Genomic DNA, 20161 nt, shown 5'->3' on the forward strand with positions numbered 1-20161 from the left:
AACTAAGCTTTTGGAGAAAAAACCTGGCAATCAACACTAAATCAAACTTGAGGCAATTCCCAAGCGGCGATTAATAAACATTCATCATATTATTTAAGAGTGATATCACTAAGGATAATTTATATTTCACCAATTTTGTCTTGTAATAAATCTAATACTAAAGAGGCAAGACCCAGTTCCCACATAAACGTAGGTACTGCACTTGCTGCACTTTGCGTAATTGTACTGAAAATAGTACAATTATTATCGCCAGCCCTGTATCTTTTTATGTCACATAATTCATTATAATAAACTTTAAAAAACTGAACAACAAACTAACGTTGAAATGTACGCTTCAAAAATAGTACAATTGTGCTGGGGAATCCAATCTCTAGGAGGTCTAAGTGGCCATGGAGCAGGTCTTCCGGTCACTCGGGTACGAGGTGCGGCGCCCTTTTTGACCTCATGTTCTTCGTTTTCTTCAATAACGGTGCCGGGTGCCATCCCTGATGTATTATGTGGGTTAGATACGTCATGAAATCTGCCTTTGGGCGTGGCAGACTTCATTTTGATATATTATTATTCGTATAGTGGGACAAGTTTGATGTTGAAAATGTCCTGAAAGCGATGGCTGCTGATTGATTTGTGTACATAAGCATAACAGTTTTTGTGACTTCGCGAGATAAAAATCGTGTTCGTGTGTCTTCCGCAAACCTTCGGTTATAAACGAGAAATAAATGCTTCTCCAATTACCACAAAAATTTCCAAAATGCCATGTTCTTCGTAAACCAAGGATATTCTTGCCCATAATCTTGGGACAAGAACAATGGGCTCATTAATTTCGACGAACGTTTGGCTTATTAAATCGAGGAAGTGTTACGTTTATTACTGTATTTAACGCTCTAAACGACCATTAGAATCCATATCGCAAGAACGTGCTCTTATCTCGTGCGAGATCTGATCACCATCAGACTTCTTCACTTTGGTCTTTCTTGTGTGAGCCGAGATGGTTTTCTGAGACACGTGTGTGGTCTTTGCGAAATATGCGAAAGCAAATTACGGTGTAATCAGCCTATTAGGTCATTTTCGTGCAAAATTACAGGGGGCTTTAAACGTGCATCATGAAGGTACTTTGCAATCAAAATAATCAGCTAAAGAAAGCAATTTTCAGCATTAATGTGATATATTTTGAATGATGAAAGTTACATCAAACTGATTTACTCATTCACCAAGAACGTCAGGAGGTAACTAAACTTCAAGGCCGCTTTGCATGAGTGTCAAACAAAGAATTCTATCGAAGTTAATTGATCAAAAACACGGAAGCAGTTGCATGGGAATGACTACATACTATAAAGAAAAAACTAAAAACCAAACGTTTGTTTTAAGCACTCACTTGTGCCTCTCTCCTTGTCTGCCCTGCCTCAATAATAGGCCATTTCTGCAGTCGAGTCTACTGCATTAAACTAAGCAAATATGACTTATGTCCTTCTGTTTGCCAATCTCACTGGTCTGGTAGCAGAGTACTTGCACATGCAAATATTTACCTCTATGTGTATCTACAAGCTAAACCTTCTCAAAATATAATCAGGGTATGTATTGGTTCGTTGAGTTCAAGTGGTTCATCGGGGATCAAATTGTTTAGAAAACTCCTTACTTTACCTCACGAGAACGAATAACAATTATTAATCATGATTGTAGACAATTGTTACGATCTTGTAGTGTATAGGGTAAAACTCATCGCACTAGCTTCATTTGTTTAGTTGTCTATATATTTCGCGCAACGTCCCATCAAAGCTTAAACGTCGATATTACGCAATTTCGCTAAAGGGCATGGAAAACTTTTTATTCAGGCCTTGTTGTTTAGGCCCAGCATTTACAACTTCCATTTGAAAACCAAATTGACACTCAAATTTCAAAATTCAAAAATCGCCTTAAAAAGCAGTATATTAGCAGTCGAAAAAAATTGAGAAACCGCAAAAAGGAATGTCGTTTTAAGGGGGCTAAGTGCGAATTCAAGAAATTCAGTAATTCTGATATAACATTTGACATTTGGTAGGATGACAGGAGATCGCGCATGTCTCTAAAGACCGTCTCTTTAATGTCTAATTAGAACGCGGCAGGTGCCGGTTAACAACTAACTGTCAAATAAATCAATCAATAATCAACAGTTCGAATAAGGATAGCTATATGTAATTAACAGAGACGTGTTGACTGACAGTCAGCCTTGACTGCAAGTTAGTTCACATGCAGTTAACAGGACATTCGAGGACTAGCACTGAGAGCAAACTGTCCTTAGTCATATAGCTGTCCCTGCTTCAACTTATTGGTATCAACTTATGTAGCTTAATCGCCATTGGAAGAACATTTAATCCGCCAGTCAGTTGTTAACCGGCAACTGTGGCTTGTTAACTGGATACTGAAGAACCGGTCCTAAATCACATCTAAAAAATGTCCTCAATCTAATTAGATTTAATCAAGACGTTAAATCAAAGGAAACAGAACTAGCTAGAAAATCTGCATTCCGAGGCGACTCAAGACCTTTAATAAGTTATGGGAATAAGATAAATAATTATTTTATTATACTTTATTACCTATTTTAAATATCGGATTTTAATTTATGTTAATTTTACTGTTAATAATCTCATTTTTTTAAATTTCATAAAAATTGTTTTTTTCTTGCTTCCGAGTTTTCTTTGGGGGGATTATACCTGAACCTTGCACAGGGGCCCCGTTGCTTCTAAACCCTCACCTGAGAGCGACAATGCCAGCGGTGCCCCCTAAGTGAGGTGTACTTAGACCTACTCAGCACATATCGCCAATCTACCAAATTTTTACGTAATTATAGTAATTAAAAGGTCTTTGACGCAATTCGTGATTGCCAAAATCTGAGTAAATGGGAATTTTTTCCGCGCAAAGACTTTTCGGCATTACTGGCAACTCCGCTCAATCTAACGCATCGTTGGACAAAAATGGCACATACATATGTTCTATTAGGCAGCGTTGCTGGGTGCCACAGAAATTCCCATTTCTCCTTATCTCCATTAACAATATTTGGAATGTGGAGGGCCTTGAGTCCATACTTTATTGGTTCAAATCTAAATTAAGGTGCATCGCTCCCCTGCAATTAAGGACGCATTAAAGGGCATAAATTCACGATTGAAACGAGGCAAACTCTCGGATCTAAAAAAGACCTAATTAGAAAACCACCTTCTAATAATATCTTATGCATATAAGTATAAAGTATCACACACGCACCGCAGCAGTTTGCAGTCTTAAATCATTTTCACACACGTAATTACATCTTTTAAGGAAACCATTACAGGCGAAACTAGCTGCAGAGCCTCCACTGCGCTAATTGGAATAATTTAATGCCTGTGCCAAGGTTAACTTTAAACTGCCTATTGTGGAGGTTAAGCTTTTTAACTGCCTACATTACGTTATTGCACTCGGAGGATAATAACCAATAAGAATATAGAAACTTTTGCCTAAATTGCTTTCTCACGAAAATATGTGCCCAAATGGAACTCACCACACAATTCGCAATTGAAATTACTGTTGAGGATGCTATTACGTGATCGAGATGAAACGTGATAGATCGCGTGGAGTAATAAGAGCTTTTGTTTAAATGGAGTAATAGATGGTTGACGGGCCTTACCTGGTAGATTGATGCCGCTCATGAGGAGCTTTTCTGGAAGCTCTGATATGCTCCTGGGCCTGGCTATCTCCATTTTCTTGTTCGGGGCGCCTGAAAGGTGAAAAAGGCGCATGACAGACTAAAAATGTTCTTTTGTTGCCAAAAACCATTAAACATTTTCCCACGGCTATTGTCTCGCTATCGACTATTGTATTCGAATCTGCTGTATTATATTGCCGTATCCTACGGCAGCCAATGTTGTCATAGGATATCGACGATCAAATAGATTGTTTGATTTTTCCCTTCCTCTGTTTATTCAATGGAGATAGATGGGCCCGTTTCCCAATAAATCCGCAGTTTGGTGGCAGCATTTAATTAAAAATCAATATTTTACTTACATAATTTCCATTTGGTAGCGAAGTGCTGTTGCAAAAGCGTTGAATAACCGAAGTATTTCGGAAAACAATTAACCAATTCCTAATGTAAATTAAAGAAACCCGACGCCATCAGGCGCTATTAAGCCCATTCATTCGCTGCGGCAGAATTTCCGTTTTAAAGTACCAATTTGTACATAGTAAAGGAATAAAATTTACTGCCTCCAGTTAGTACTAATTAAATAGGCGCTCGGATTATTTCATTTCGAAATCTCATTGACTTTTCAGCTGCTTTCATCCTCTCAGATTCCCTGCTGCAACGAAAATTACATTATTTGAATCGCAGATTTAAGTATGTTTACACAGTATAAACCCCATAAAACTCGTTCGATTTCCGGATCTGCCATCAGTAGCTGTTCACCAACAAAAGTAACTGGGGGGCATGAAACGCAAATTAAATTCCCAATATTCCGAGACTGACAGAACGGTGATCGAAAATTTACGATCGATTTTATTGACTATACCAAATGAGTCCTGGCGTTGGGTACCACTGCTGCCAAGCATTCTTCAGGAGATTGTTTTCCAGGGTATTTACTCTTCAGTAACACTTGAGCACGTTGCCTTTTTTTGCATTGCAGTGGACCACACCCACGCATGAAGGCGTCCACTCAGTTCCAATCGGTTTCAAAATATGGCTAAATATACAGGGTTGCTCATCAGTGCGTCAAAGTGCGATATCTCAGTAAATAAATTTTACAAGAAAATGTTTAATATCAAAGTTTTTGGTCATTAAGAGGTGCAAATTTTAAAATTATATTCTAATGTCATAAAAGTGTGGCATTATCAAATTATATATATTTTTTAAATAGAATCCTCCAATTTTTTTGCCACTTTCGGATTCATCGTTTAATTTTAAGATCAGTTTATGTAAAGGGTCTTGGAGCAAAAGTCCGAATTACTCGAGAAAATCCGAAAATTTTCATAGTTCCAAGGTCTCACGGAAATTGGGTGCTGTACCCTAATCGCTGTGAATTTCGGAGTTGGTCTTATGAAGCTCTAAGAAGACCTAATAATCTACATTTTGACATGTTTTAATTTAAAAAAATTCCATAACCTCTGAAATAGGCCTCCGAAATAGCATGACTTCGAACCTCAATAACTTGCTTATATCAAATGGAATGCATCAATTTTCTCGGCGGCATTGTGTTCAGAATCTAAAAATCTACAACTTTTATTAACATTACCCTACCCCTAACCTCAGCCGTTTCTAAGTTCTCGAAATTTGCCCCCTTTTAGTTTCTACATGTTTTTAATCGTCTAGTGACATCACCATAAGCACATGTTACGCGATGACCGCTAACGTCTAGTGCCATTTTGACATTTTTCATAACTACCGATGACTGAATTATTGTTATTTTATTTTCGGAATCGCACGTTAGTTCTATTGTAGTTTTCGTTAATATTGTCCTATATCAAATGTCAATGTTTCCACAGATATTTTCATTTTTTCACCGTAAGACTGAAAATTATTTAATTTTTTTACATTTTAACACCGAAACAAAAACACACATTTTATTTATTCGTCTTGATGTCTGTGTTTTCTTTCGAAAATATTATAAATGTCGTAGTTGTTTGTAAGTTACACGTAGTTTTACATTGTTCATTATTTTTTTAGTTTTTTCAATCCACATATTTTTTAAATTTGTCATACGTAGTTTTTTAACTTGTTCATTATTGATGTTCATTCTAATTATAATGGGTGACAATTTGAGAATTTGATGTGAAAATCTCATTTGAATAAAAAAAATCATTTCCTGTAATTTTAGTCATTTTTAAATTTTGAACACGATGCGGTCTAGAAAATTGAGGCATTCCACTTGAAATAAGAAGATTGTCGAGGTTTGAAATTATACAAATTCCGAGACCTATTTCAAGAGTTATGAAAAACTTTTTTTTGAATTAAAACACGTCAAAATATAGCTTATGCGGTCCTCTTGGAGCCCCATAAGACTGATTCCGAAATTCGCAGTGGTTAGGGTATAGCATTGATTTCCGTGACACTTAACAAAATTTTCGAATTTTCTCAAATAACTTGGAAAGGGCAAAATTTTAACATAAGTCCCTTTACATAAACTGACCTTAAAATTTAACGATAAATCCGAAAATGGCAGAAAAAATTGGGGGGTTCCATTAAAAAAATGGTACTACCACACTTTTACGATGAATCCTGCACATTTGAAAATAATATTAAAATACGCACCTCTTAATGATCAAAAACCTTGATATGAAACATTTCCGTCTAAAACGCATATTTACTGAGATATTGCACTTTGATGCGCTAATGAGCAACCTTCTATATCTTTAGATAATCTAGATTTCAACGTATCGATAAATTGAATCCGATTCTTATAAGTCAGTAGTAATTCCAAATGCTCCACTTCTGCAGGATTTCATTTGCGAGAGCTATTTCTGGGCGCAGAAAAATGATTCGGCCGTTTTTTCGCTGCAACGGTACGTGGGATGACACATTCATAATATGAACATGAAAAACGAAAGCTTCGATAGATAATTGCCATTTGCAGGTGGCGGTCCAATTTTTGCACACACCAATGTTCTATTATGCTCAAGGAAAACCGCCTGCTATACATTATGAATGAACGGGGCTTGGAAGCAATACATATGGGCTGCAAGCCAATTAAGGATATGAAGCTTCATCTGTCTGAAAGCGATGAACACTTCATATGTACCTTGAAAGAGGCGAGCTAATCGTGTCTGGTGAAGGCAATTGCAGAATGGGAACAACACTTGTCTAGATAAAGATTTCAGACGTTATTGAGTAACTTGAAAAAATGTACATTGGAATTCAATTTAAGGTATCGCAAAGTGGCCACCCACAAGAGAACCGTTAAATGCTTATCGGACCTACTCCACTTAAGCTTGTTGCAGTACATAAATTTGCAGTGTCGAGGTGACAAGTTGAATAAGGACCAATACTCAGCCTTAAGGACATTTTTTCTGAAAATGGGAGAAGTTGCAAGGATGCACGAAAAAGGCATACAGCTACACGAATGAAACTGGAGATATACCACAGAAGAATCTTCGAAAACGATCGAGAAACACAGTGGATTGTACTCGTACCACGGCCAGTTTAAAAGTCCACATAAAACAAATCTGAAAGCTGAATTCGGGGTTTTAAACAGGCCTGAAAATTGCATATAATTCGGAGCAATCCAGTTCAAGCCGGGCCTGGCTTCATTCAAGTTATTGTTTTCCTCGAGAGATGTAAAAATTGCCTCGAAAAATACACATTACTCTAATTAGGTTTTTAAGAGTTAAGAAAAGGATCTCATAAATTAGCACCTCATAGAGGATAAAATTTGCCCAAAAACCCTCAAAAGTCTTCAACGTTTTTAGAAAATCTATGTAAAAAATGAGAGACGGATTTAAATGAGTCTTTGGTAAGAAAAGTCTTGGCTCAAAATGAGCCACATCGAATTTTTCTCAAAACGGCCCTGACTCTTGTTTGTAACTAAGAATCTTAGAAATATGTGGGTAGTTGTGTTTTCTTAAGCTCTTTATGCATCAGAGGGAGGAAATTTTCAAATACTCGGCGATTCAAAAAAGATGAATTACAATGTATATAAATATTTTTTAATACAACCCTGGCATTTAGTATACAAATTTGCATCATTATGAAAAATCTTGTAGAAACTGAACCGTTCTGATAAAAATCAGGGACTGCCTCGCTCCAAAGCGTTGCTGGTAAAACTTGAAACAAGTTGACATAAAAATTGATTTTTTGACTGAAGTTCTTTCATTACGAAAAATATTACTGAAGCACTCACAACATTCAAAATTCTGTTTAACTGAAACATCCTTTCAAAAATCAGAGTTGTCTTGAAAACAATAAAAAATTGAAGTAACTCACTTAATTTTTTTAACTTAATGACTTCTACAAATTATTGCCTTCTGGGAACGCTCAAATGGATTACCTGAAGATGCTCTATAAACCTGTACAAGCAAGGTTGGAATAAATCTCTTTTAGTTTCTCAGATACAGAATCATTTTGATAACTATTTCAGTGCTTTGAAAGTGCGCTAAAATACGTAATTGAAGTGTTTAGATTCAATATATGACATAATATGTGCCTCGATCTAATCACGACTCAACTGCTTTTCAATCTACAGACGACTGTTCAAGCAATGCCTTCATGTAAAAACCACCTCCTTTACATGTAACTACATCTGGGTATTTCTGACGCACAGCATTAAATAAATAAAAATAAAATAAATAAAATTTGTCTTCCTCCTTCAAAAATTCATAGGTCGTAAAGTAGCACTCCAGATGGCATCGCAAATGCCTCTACAGCATCTAAGATTCATCTGCAAGTCAATTAGAACCACCTGGGTGTCAACTACCAGTCGTTTACCTTTGTTTCACAAAGTGTAATTTAAAATTCAAAATTGCATGATACGTCTTAACTTCAGTTCTGCACTAATGAATAATCATCCACCGGGTGTCATAATTTATTGGAGATATCTTCATAAGTTATTTCTACGATATAGCTCGATTTGTCCCATGGCCTGAGTAATATTTCCCACATAACTTGCCGGCATATTTCCGTATCATAAGGTCAGCGCTTATCTGGGAGCTCCAGAAGTTTTCTATTAAGAGCCATCATAAGACAAGGTACAAATATGCGATATCTGCCATATTTATACTGTACTTCCAAGTATGGCAAGCTGGTTATGGAATTATTGTGGACGAGACAAAAATCTATGTAATAACCGACTCGTAAGTTTTTGCTTTCTGTTGTATTTTAAAGGTCTTGATTGCATCCCGGATGGTGCAATAAATCCATCGAGTAGCCACTTCTTCTAATTCCAATTTGCATATTGCCCAAGAAACCAGTGATTTATCGTCGGTAGAAATTATTTAAGCCTATAAACTTCAACGACAATGAAATATCGTATCGGAAGTTAGACAAATCTCTGTTAGCCACCCACAAATATTCGGTAAGAGGGTCAAGTTTGCACCTTGACACAAGATCTGCTTTCTAAAACATCGAATCTTACATGGGATGTGGCGTCTAGTATCGAGTGTCTACAAAGGTCAAGATTAATTTATTTGCAAATTTGATTTTCAGGTTGGTGACTCATCAAGAGCCGATTTTAGACACGGCAAGTGTATTGTGTCAAATAATACCAGTAAGGAAGAGTTCAAAGAGAGATTCCCGTTCTTGGTTGGTATGAAGTGAAATTTTTTATTAAGTTCTTGATGAAATTTTGCTTAAAGTTAGTTTCCGGGCGATCTGGATTTGCTTGCTACATCATTTCTTTTCCTCCTCTTTCACCGTCCCGTCCAATGATCACCGTATGGTACCTTTGGCTTCTGACGCTCTTCTGAGAAGCGTTTTGATACGTTTCAACTTCTTCAGAAAGATCCTTTCCCTGGTTGACTTCATGATGGTCTTCTCTCACTAGGAATTTCTCGGGGACTCACTAGGCCCCTGAGGGAGTCCTCAGGGGAAAGACGGTGGCGGTCCTCCATTTGCACTTCTAGTTGTCTGTTTTCTAGTGTTCTTAATTCATTGTCTTGTGTGTGTAGGTAGAGTTTTTACGTTTACTTTTTATGTTTGGTCTCTCTCAATATAGAGTATGTTACCGGATAGGGTTGTTAAAAGGAGGAAGTTCCTTATTTTTCATTTTATGAGGAAAATGTATTCTTCATGAAAGTTTTTGCTTCTTCTAAAACGGCTGAGTCAATTCTCAACGTTTTAATTTTTTTTTCGTTGCAAAGAAATGTCGAAAAATAGGTCTGCTTGCTAGAAAATTTTGCTAAGTCTCAAAAATCAATTCTCATGCTAACCGCAAACAAGACTTAAATTAAATGGTAATGTTGTCGAAAGAGCAACGAAGTTATCTGAAGAGCGCTATGGCAAAAGTGATAACGCAATTTGTAGAATTATCGAGAAATTTAATTACAAATTTCCGTATATTTAGATCTCAAATTATGGTGCTCAAAAATTGATCAAGAAATTTTACTGGCTACGTATTAGACATAAAGAAAACTAACGTAGCTCTGGAGAGGAAGATGATGCTGCGCCTCTTATTGCAATGGATTTGGTTCAAAATAATGTAAAATTTTCTTTACGGAGAAGATCGCTTCAATTAGAAATAAAATAAAACGTATATTCAAAAAACATTGAAATTCATCCCTTCAAATCAATTTTTAATCACGTTTTAGAGCCAGGAGATCAAGCAAAACGTTTGGATTTCTACTCGTGGATGGACCTTCAAATCATGAATAACCAACACTTTTATCGAGACTTTGTATTCTTTGATGAAGCCACGTTCTTTACCAATGGTATTGTTTCATCTCAGCATGTAAGGAACTGGAGCTACCACAATTCCTATCTCCGAATCGCTCGTAATGAGTGATATTCAGCAAAAGTGAACGTATGGTGTGCAATTTCTTACCATGGTATAATTGGACCACATTTTTGTGTGTAATTTTTATTTGTAGTTTCCTCTTTTTCCTTGAATTGTTGCCTTAAAAACTTAATAGAAATGTCTTGATTGCGGTTGCCATGGAAACGAAATTTGGGACTTAGAAAAATGTTCATGAAGCATACATTTTTTTCGCAAAATGAAAAATAAGAAATTTTCTCCTGTTGGCCACCCCTTCTGGGGACATACTGTAGACTTGGACCAAGTGTGTTGGTACAAGACACTCTTCAGTCCGGAAGAAAATTTGTCTATTGCGGATGAGATTTCTGATATTTCTAGAATCGCCTGAAGAAACTACAGTCCACATGGACATGGACAAACCCGAAAAAGGGTTGAGAAACAGCCTCAAAGATGTATGTCCATAATCTACGCGAATCTAGGAAAAAAATAGGTCGCTTACGCAAATAGGCATAAAACCAAATGTTGGTCTTTAATGACGCCAACGTGATAGGAGATTTGTAAACCGTGGCAAGAATGCGAATAAATGAATACAATTTCGTCCCACCTGTTTATTAGGCGGTCCTCGTTTCTCGGTAAATTGAAGCCCGATTGCGATTTTTTTCTTGTTTCGTGAGGTTATTCCACTTGTTTCCATTGAAAGAGCCGATAAAGTTACCTACCGAGCGGATTATTACTCTAGTATAGTCACCCACGTCGTGGGCGATTTTATAATACTTAATGGGCAGGTGGTCATTTACCTTTCTTTGAAGTCGGTCGTATTTTAAACGCAGTTTCGATACGCACACCCATTGATCATTGTTTCAAGTCTTTGCGAGCCCAAACCCGAATTTTAAAGAATCACAGAGTCATCAAAATTCACACCTTTCATCTCTGTAGCAAATATTTTGCATGAGTATTCAGACCCACAATGATATCGATCGAGAGAAGTGATGGGAGTATGGTTTAAAGTAGTCCAAGTAATGCACAATGGCCATCTTGAAATAAATATTATTCCAAAGTATGCATTGGAATGCAATGTTTTGACTAACAAAGATGATAAGCGTAGGCAAGCACAACGGCACATTATTGCAAGTACGCATTTCTTAGGCTTGCAAATCGAACACTCAGATTTCTATCGGTTTTCTGGACGACTTTGTATGCCTTTGTTCAGGTCTGCGTTTTGTTTTAATGGAAGGTATGTGGTTGCATATTAAAACCCAGCTACGTAGACCATCAATGGTTGGTTTTAATACGCTCAGAATTTGAGAAGGCACGCAAAGTTGACCTTAATGTTTAAAGCTGGAACGAATGAAATCAATGGAATAAGTGAAGAAACTGAAGACGTGGAACTTATACGTCTACTAGGAGGAGGAGATTTCAACTTTCGACAAGAGAAGAAATGGGGCAAAAATTCGCTTGAAAGCAAACCTAGGTGAGAATCTTCCATAGATGCAAAGTGGAGATCGTTGAATAACTCGAATACCAGACCGAAAGGGAGGAAGAAATGTTTGGAAATTTTATGAGGCCAAAAAGAAAACATCAATGAAGGAAGAAAAGTACGTATATGTATCCAACGAAGAAAGCGCAGATAGATATTCTCTGCAGTCATTGGGAAATTACATGAGGACGACGACATGAAGGAACCGTAATGTTATCAACTTTTCCAAGTAATTTCCCCTTGAAATAGACAAAATAAGGCACCTTAGGAATTAATGAAGAAACCGCATATACTACATCAAGAACAATAGACATACAGAGTCGTAGTTTTTCCTTACCGAGACACAGAGCCTTAAAATGTCTTATGAATAATCCGGATTACAGTGACTAACCAGTTAAGAAATGGTTGATTGAGCTCAGGCAAAGCAGTTATTTTTAATTTTATTCATCTCGTTAAAGTTCTGTGTTCATCAGATTAGGCTAAAAATAGAGTTTTTCTCCTATAGTCCTACGATAAATTCGAAAACTGCGCCTGCTGCGCAAATGCAAAGAGCGAAAAAGCCTTTTACTTGATAATGAATTTAAAATTTCGAAAGGTCTGTAGCCAGTGGTTTATCACAAGAAAGTTCAAAGTGCGACCCTCCAGAAAATATTTTCTGGTGCCACTAAATTGCGCCTGCGTCACTGTTCATTAATCATTCAGGATGTAAATTTTATTAGTTCACCACTTGGACCACTTTGATTACTTATCATTCCAAAATTCATTGGTGTAGATGGCCTGGTGGGAACGATCTCAAAATTTTCCATTTTTTCGAAATTTATTCTTCAAGCGATTCTTGGTGTCATCATTAAATAGGACCAATCTACACCATTATTTTGTAACCAATTAAAATGCAAATTTTGCTATTCAAATACAAAACATTTCCTAGCGTCCGTAAATAGCACTCGCCTGCGCCACTGTTTTTAACCAATTAAAATGCAAATTTCACTATCTATACACAATACTCCGAAAAATAATTACGCCAAAATTCATTAGCGTAACTCAGTTAACTCAATAACATGACATCAAAATTTCGTAATTTATTTAAAGTATTTTAGGAGTACGCTTTCTGACGTCATTAAATAGGACCGGTTTCAGCCACATTTTTTAACAAATTAAGACAAAAATTTTTCAATTTATATACAACATTTGGGCGACTAATCATCCTACAATTTATTGGCATACGTGACCAATCAGGATGATAAAATGTCTCAAAATTTAACTAGCAGATATAGGTAATCTCTACAATCTTAGTAAAGATATAAGGTAAAATGAATGAAGCAGGAACTAACACTAGGAGAAGGAGCAGATTTCCATCCTAATGATCCAGAACTAGGAGTAAAGCATATTCCAAGCAGATCTCATGGTGGCATCCAGAAAATGACAGATGGAAATTTTCACAAACATTTCCTCAAGGATTCTTTACTGAACTCGTGTGTAAAAGAAATTCATAAGTTCATAGTAATAGTCAATTCCAGACTCTCTACTTTGGACACTGGACGAATGAATTGTAATTTTTCTCTACGAAGTTTCTCATCAATTTGTTCTTAGTTTGAATTTTGCTCTGGAGGACCTTTGGCATAAATTCTGCAGTTTAGTATTAAATCCAATAATTAATGTTAAGTTACGTTTTAGACTTTTCCAAATTTTGAGGATCTCTAGCCTCGCAACGGTTTGAAGTACTTTACTTTCTCTGTCGGATTGGGGTGCTTACAGACATTTCGCTGATTTCTCACCTTCAAAACTCTTGACAAAATGGAAGATGAGATTTAGCAAGGGCAGTTTCTTCCCATAATTACCCTTGATGCAAATTGATTTTCTAGATACGCTTTAGACTGCAGTTTCAGTCTTCAGTTCCACTTTTACATAACAGCTCGTAGGAATCTCTACGGTTTCCTTTAATCAATGAAATATTCATGATGTAGTAAATGTCACCTACGCTAAGTCGATCCTACCACAAAAACAAGTCAAAAAGTATTATGTAGTATTAGTACCGTTACGCGATTCATCCGAAAATAGTAAAAGGTCGTAAAAAACGATGATTAAGAGAACTCGTGCTCGTTATGGTGTTGGTAGTACTGACCCACAGTCTAGAACTAGTGACTGGTGATTTATTTAGTAATTTATAATGCAAATGCGGCCTTGATTGGCTTTTTGGAGCGCTTACCGACTTGGTTCTTTCAAATCGGTTCCGTGTTTTTCCATCGATACATTAGGTTTATCTTTGATTTATTTGATCATTCGGAAAATTGGGATAGTTCTCAAGATTTATTGTCGATATTTAATATAGGGGTACATATATGAGAGCATTTAATTTTGGAATTTCATAGATAAGAATCTGTAGATGCAAGCCAGGCCCAAGCTTCATTATCGCAAATACGTAAAATTCCGGAAACGGTGAGAGACCGTGAGAAAGCGCACTTGTCTGGTAGTCTGGATCTATTAGATGATTTTTGATTTTGAAGTGATTTCCGCGAAACAATTTATTTCCAGCAACAGGCCCTAATCAGCCTACTAATGCCGTTATTTTTTGGCGTTAAAATTACAGACCGCAAAACGAGCTTTCCATATTTAAGCTCGCGGGTGTTATAACGGCTCCAAAGGTGAATTATAAGGCCAAAAGATTTATTTGTACTTTGAGTAATAGTACCTTTTGATATTAAATGGTTTACCGTAATGACATGAGCGGGCAGTGTTTATGGTAATTGAAGATAAATTTCGCTATAGACAAGTTTATGTGGGAGGCTTGGGTTACTTACTTACGAAGGAGAAATAAAATGAGGTGTTTTTGACTAGAGACGCGTGTTGCCACCCACCGTCACGAAAAATGATCTATGGGGCTGGAAAAAATAATCAATTATCCACGATCTTCTGAGAGCACATTACAACACTAACAAGCACTAAAGTGTCAATTAAATAAAATAGTATTCCTCAAGCTAACAACTTCCCCATTCCGAACGGATTGTTACTGTCTTTGATGCATCGCTCGAAAAGTTATAGAGACATAAGAATTTCTCAAGAAACGTGTGCTTGAACGGGAGAAGATATCGATGAGATAATATTGGGGAAGATATTTCTTCATGAACGAAAAAACCGGAAAACGTTTTTATCTGCGTTTCTGCTGACAATGCATTGCGGACATGCAGATATGGATGCAAAACCAATGGGCGTAAAGAATATTTTTGCATATACCTACCGTCACTTTCACACATTTAAATCAATAGCGAACTTAAGAATTCAATGAAGGAAGTTTAAATTGCTTTCATTTATCACTTTCCACATTGTGTAACATGTTACGAAAAAATTTATTGAGATCGAAATCGATTATTGTAATTCCAAAGACTTTTTTGAAAGGCTCTTTCAGATTTTGTTCTTTTTTCAAGCTACGTGACCTCACATTCAGGAAATTACTGGCACCGATTCTTGCCAAATTGAATGAAAAGAACAAAAATAGGGACAAAATTACATTATTAACGTTATTGCTCTAACTTTCTGAAAATTTTCAAAAATTTTTATTTTTGGTATTTATCAAATAGTTACGTCACTAATTTTCAAAATTAGTCGGTTTGAGTGGAAAATCCTGATATATAATCTTAAAAGCGCATAGTGTGACTTAAAAATAAGAAGCAAATACTACCCATCCACAAATTAGATCTCTTAATTTAGGATTGGTGGAAAATCCTGAAAGCCTCTCCGAAATTGTTGGTTTTGAATTCCCCTATAAGAGTCTAAAAATACTAAAAATTTGTCTCAAATTTATTGGTTTTAGGTGGGTTTCAAACAGCGAAAATTACGTTCAAAAATTACGAGTTTATATTTTACTTAAATGTAAACGGAAACTGTAAACGTTTCAGCACTAAATTCAATCAGTTATAAAAATCACGAGAAAACTTTAGAAATCTAACAAGGGGAAGTCGGAGTCACGGGTAAGAAACACGTACCTGTAGAATGCCAGAAGAAGAGAAACTTCAAGATGTAGCTGAAATTGTTACAATTCAACAACCATTTGATGACGAAGCTGAAGATGTATTTTAACAACACGAACTTACAATAGAAGAAGTTCGTGCATTAACCGATCTTGGTGTGCTATTGGACAAGGAGGACGAGAAATAGAATTGTCCTGAGGGTGGGGCAACAAATCTTCAAAACATCGGCACTTTTACATAACTAACTTCGTTTTTTTTTTGTTGATGTAATTTCGGAGTTATACCAAACTAAATCAACCCTCATGCGATTTTTGAGGAATGAGGGAAAATATCAAACAATTACTTGATCAATTCCTGTGGTCCTTAACCTCTTCAACTGAAGAACTAATCAATGTTCTTTACAGTGTCGGTATAATGAATACATGAATTTCAAATTTAAAGCTCAATTAACTAATGAATGTGTAGTACCAATCTTCTTTTTTTTCTTTTTTTTTTTTTTAATTAAAAAATTAAATAATCTTACCCGTTCTAATAGTCTCCTTATCATCATCCGAATCGCTATCGATATGCGGTATGGAACCTACAAATTCAAACATCGGACTAGTCTGCATAGAACTATCTTTCTTGGTCACAGTACTATCCGGAGGTCTGCAAAGGCACTGACAGGAACAGCTGGACTGGTCATCTTCCTGCCTATCCAGAGGGAGGTATTGCTGGCATTGTGGACATGGGAATGTTAGGTCGTCTAAGGGCACCTATAAAACCAAACATGTGTTCCCAAACATGTTAACCAAACAAGTTTCTTTAAGAGGAAATATAAATCTGTGAAGTAATTATGAGCGTTTTAATATTCATTTAATGTGGTGACACTTAATAGTTTTAATCTGGTATGTTAGTGCGATGGGAATATGCAAATTGCGCAAATTTATGGCATATGCACGTATTATTTACGCGTTAGCTGAGGTCGTTAAGGAGTCTGCAAAAATATGTAACAATATAGATCGTAAAGAGGTTGATAACTCGAGAATGAAGGTGGAAATTGTAGAGGTACTGGTTTCAATAACTTTAAATGCTACAAATATTTAAATGAAATAGAGTTAGGTAAAAACACGATGAAACAAATTTGGGTTTTAGGGAAGATCTCATCTAACAAGGAGAGAAATAGCGAGACGCTGGGAATAAACATGGAGAGGAGGAAAGCTAAGTTAAATGGATGTTTCAACTTCTCCGAGGTAGAGAATACCTCAAGTGCCAGAAAAGCAGAGAACCTAGACGAGTAAGGTTGAAAACAGAGAGAAAAGAAAAGGAGAGACAAACAAAAGGCATCTCGGGAAAAGAAAACCTGGTTAAAATACTGTCAAAGAGAATTTAAATGCGATAAAAGATAACGACAAACATTGATGGAAGAAAAATATAGAGACAAAAAAGGAGATTTTAAGAGAAGAAAAAGTCTATATTTCCGGTAAAAAATATTTAAAAGAGGTAAAAGCTGCTTTTTAAGACCTCAAAACATAGAGGAGAATTGTTTTGAAACCTATCCAAACTTATTAAAATTTAAAGAAATAGGGAAACAGATACAAAAAGAGAGCAAGGGGAGACAGAACGCGACAGAAATATGTCACCAAGAGCTTTTCTTTGAAATCTCCGTGTAACAGGGACCGATTTTTGCTTGCCATCACTAACGCCTCAATGCCGAGTGGATATAAATATCGTGGAATATCTCAGTCTCTTTTCATAATCCGGGGGCGAAGTTTCTGAGACTCTTGCATCTCTCTTGTATGGATATAATATCAGATTTTTTTAAAAAGAATTAAACAAGTGCTAGGTGATACATCCACTTGTTGGGAAAGTGTTCTTAAAGCTAGGATTGTCATTCAATATTCGTTTCACATTTTCAACAAGTTCTGGGGTTCGTTTAGGTGGTCTATCACTTCCCGATTTCCTTTGAACATTGCCATTTTCACGAGACAATTTCACGACATAATTCAAAACGTCGCGAAATTGCGATTCCAGCACTGCAATGTGGAGAAATTTTTCAAGAAACTCTTGAAAATGCAGTCGAATTTCAAACCCATTTTCCGTTTATGAACTGTTCATTCCGAAAGTAAAACTCAAGCATAAAGACTTTTTGTTCAAACGTAAATACCATTTTTAGCACTCAAAAAATTTTAATTACCCAACACACAAGTCCGTAGGGTCTTGGAAAATACTATTTTTAATAAAATCCAATTAATATTAAAGGTAAACAGAGTCGTATTTAACTGAAGTTAGGTTAATTTGTTTATACTCTGGATTACGTAGAACATATCAAAGTCATACGGTCTCGGTGTTAAATACTTTCAAAGTCTTCTTGACCGAAAAATGTTTAAAACGCCCGATAGTTTGTTGCTATAAAGTACTTTCCCAACAAAAAGAACAATTTTTTTTAACTTACCCTCTTTATGGCGTGCTCCACCGACACCAACAAATTCTGGAGCAACTCAGGCAGCTGAGTCCCATCGCACTCATCTGCACACCCCACCTTAAGGTCCGCCGCTGCCCTGACGCTTGAACACATTATGTCATCGATGGAGTTCAGGGGGTTGCGGAACTCCGCCACTGTACGCGAATGAATTTCCTGGTGGAGTTTCCAGATTAAAGTAACCTAAAAATCAAACGTTTCGAGGGAAAGGAGTGAGGATTTTTTGGTCTTACTTCAAGGATTGGAGTGTTTCTCCTAGTCAATGTGAGGTAGCAGTCGCGATTGCGCAGATGAGACACGTCCAAAGGTGTAAAATGGACGACTACTCCGGACCGACCGAGGCATAGTGGCCATCCAGAAGGGGAGGACAGATCAGCAGACTGTTCATTCTGAAATTGAAGTCACATTCAAATGCAATATACAGGGCGAAGCTGCTTTAGGAAATAATGCGTGCATAATTAATTCTGCCGCCTTAGTCAAGATCTATAGGTCAATTATTCGGGCACAGGAAAAAGTATCTCTGTGGAGCGAGAGAAATTCCTTTCGACCAGCGAAATTAATTGTCACTCATAAAGAAACCTGTGTACTTCCTAGTTTATAGCTCTTGTAGCTGATAGTTGATGCTTAGATAAGATCGGTGTCGTTTTCAATGCAGTTATAGTGACCGAGATATTTATATGGGAAAAAATTCCTAATATGATTGATTGGCAGATCGAAAAGTTGCATAATAACCGCATTAAGGCACACCAAAACAAGAAAGAATGCTTGATTCTTACTTCATCTACCAGGATCGAATTAAGTACTTATATCCAGCTCAGCCTCATAGATTTTGCAGGCCAGGCTTGTCTCAAAAAGCCGAAAAAATGGGAAATTTTGGAAAGTTTCAGCTTTGGTTCTATTTGTGACCTCGAGATTCTTATGCCTTTGTTTCCGAAACCTTCCCAGATAAATCAATTATTCCGCTTCCCAGTTGTGCTTTTTTATATGAATTTCTGGTTTTTCTAGTATTTTGCGACACCCAAATTTCCAGACGTTTGAGACAGATCTTGAGAATTTATGTAGTCTTCCACCTTTCTTCTAGTGTTAAATGTAGAGCTTCTTCCCTAGGCTCCTTACTCGCCTCGTCTGCCCAGTAAACGAGGAAGGCTTTAAGGAAGTCCTGGGAGCCACAAGAGTACTAGAACCGATTTAAATTTTTGGGTTATTTTGCATTGGACACTGCATGTCACGGTAATTGTGGGATATACGTCCAGCGAAAATGTCTAAATACAAAACTTTCTACTAAGACAAAACTCAAAGGTTACAGTACGTTTTCTAGTCACTCCACATTCTCTTCGGCTGCTCTACAAATGCCAAATAAATTAATGGTAAAATTGGGCCTTAGATCCTAATTCCCTTCAAATTGAGCAATGCTGTTCTATGATGTATTCAAATCAGTTGCGTAAGTTCTGATTTCAAAGTGTTGAAGCGGTACTAGGAAACAAGATTAGAATGTGTGCTTATTAAATGCCCAGCTGGTACAGTACCATACAAATTGAGATATTTCCAAAACGTCAGGACTTGATAGATATGGGACTGGGCTAAATGGATTGTTTCTGTTCTCTAGTCGATAATTAAGTCGCAAAAATCGATTTGGGACAAATTATTCAGATGTTTTGCGATAGTTTTGCATGCTTTAAAATGACGCAACGCGGCCTTAAACTATGGTTTAGTAGTGCATTATTATAGGCGTTTAATGGACTTGTGCCGGAACACGTTGTTTTTTTAAACAACGTTTAATTGTGTTAATTATCCTGACCTTAACTGCCTATTCACAATTTCATAATGTGTAACAAAAAATGGAAAACATCTCGTGCTATGG

General features: G+C 36.6%; 1 protein-coding gene across 6 annotated transcripts in view; it reads right to left on the reverse strand.

Annotated features, from left to right (window-relative positions):
• LOC136416400 (puratrophin-1-like) overlaps positions 1-20161 on the reverse strand; it is a 133012-nt gene that overhangs the window by 23435 nt on the left and 89416 nt on the right. For all 6 annotated transcript variants that reach the window (XM_066401549.1, XM_066401544.1, XM_066401548.1 and 3 more), the window contains 4 exons: positions 18534-18689; positions 18274-18483; positions 16363-16594; positions 3635-3724 (listed from right to left, as the gene is read on the reverse strand). In XM_066401549.1, coding sequence (XP_066257646.1) covers positions 3635-3724; positions 16363-16594; positions 18274-18483; positions 18534-18689 — 688 coding nt within the window. The remainder of the gene's footprint in view (positions 1-3634; positions 3725-16362; positions 16595-18273; positions 18484-18533; positions 18690-20161) is intronic.

This window comes from Euwallacea similis, chromosome 23 (assembly GCF_039881205.1).
Source record: "Euwallacea similis isolate ESF13 chromosome 23, ESF131.1, whole genome shotgun sequence".
NCBI lineage: Eukaryota > Metazoa > Arthropoda > Insecta > Coleoptera > Curculionidae > Euwallacea > Euwallacea similis.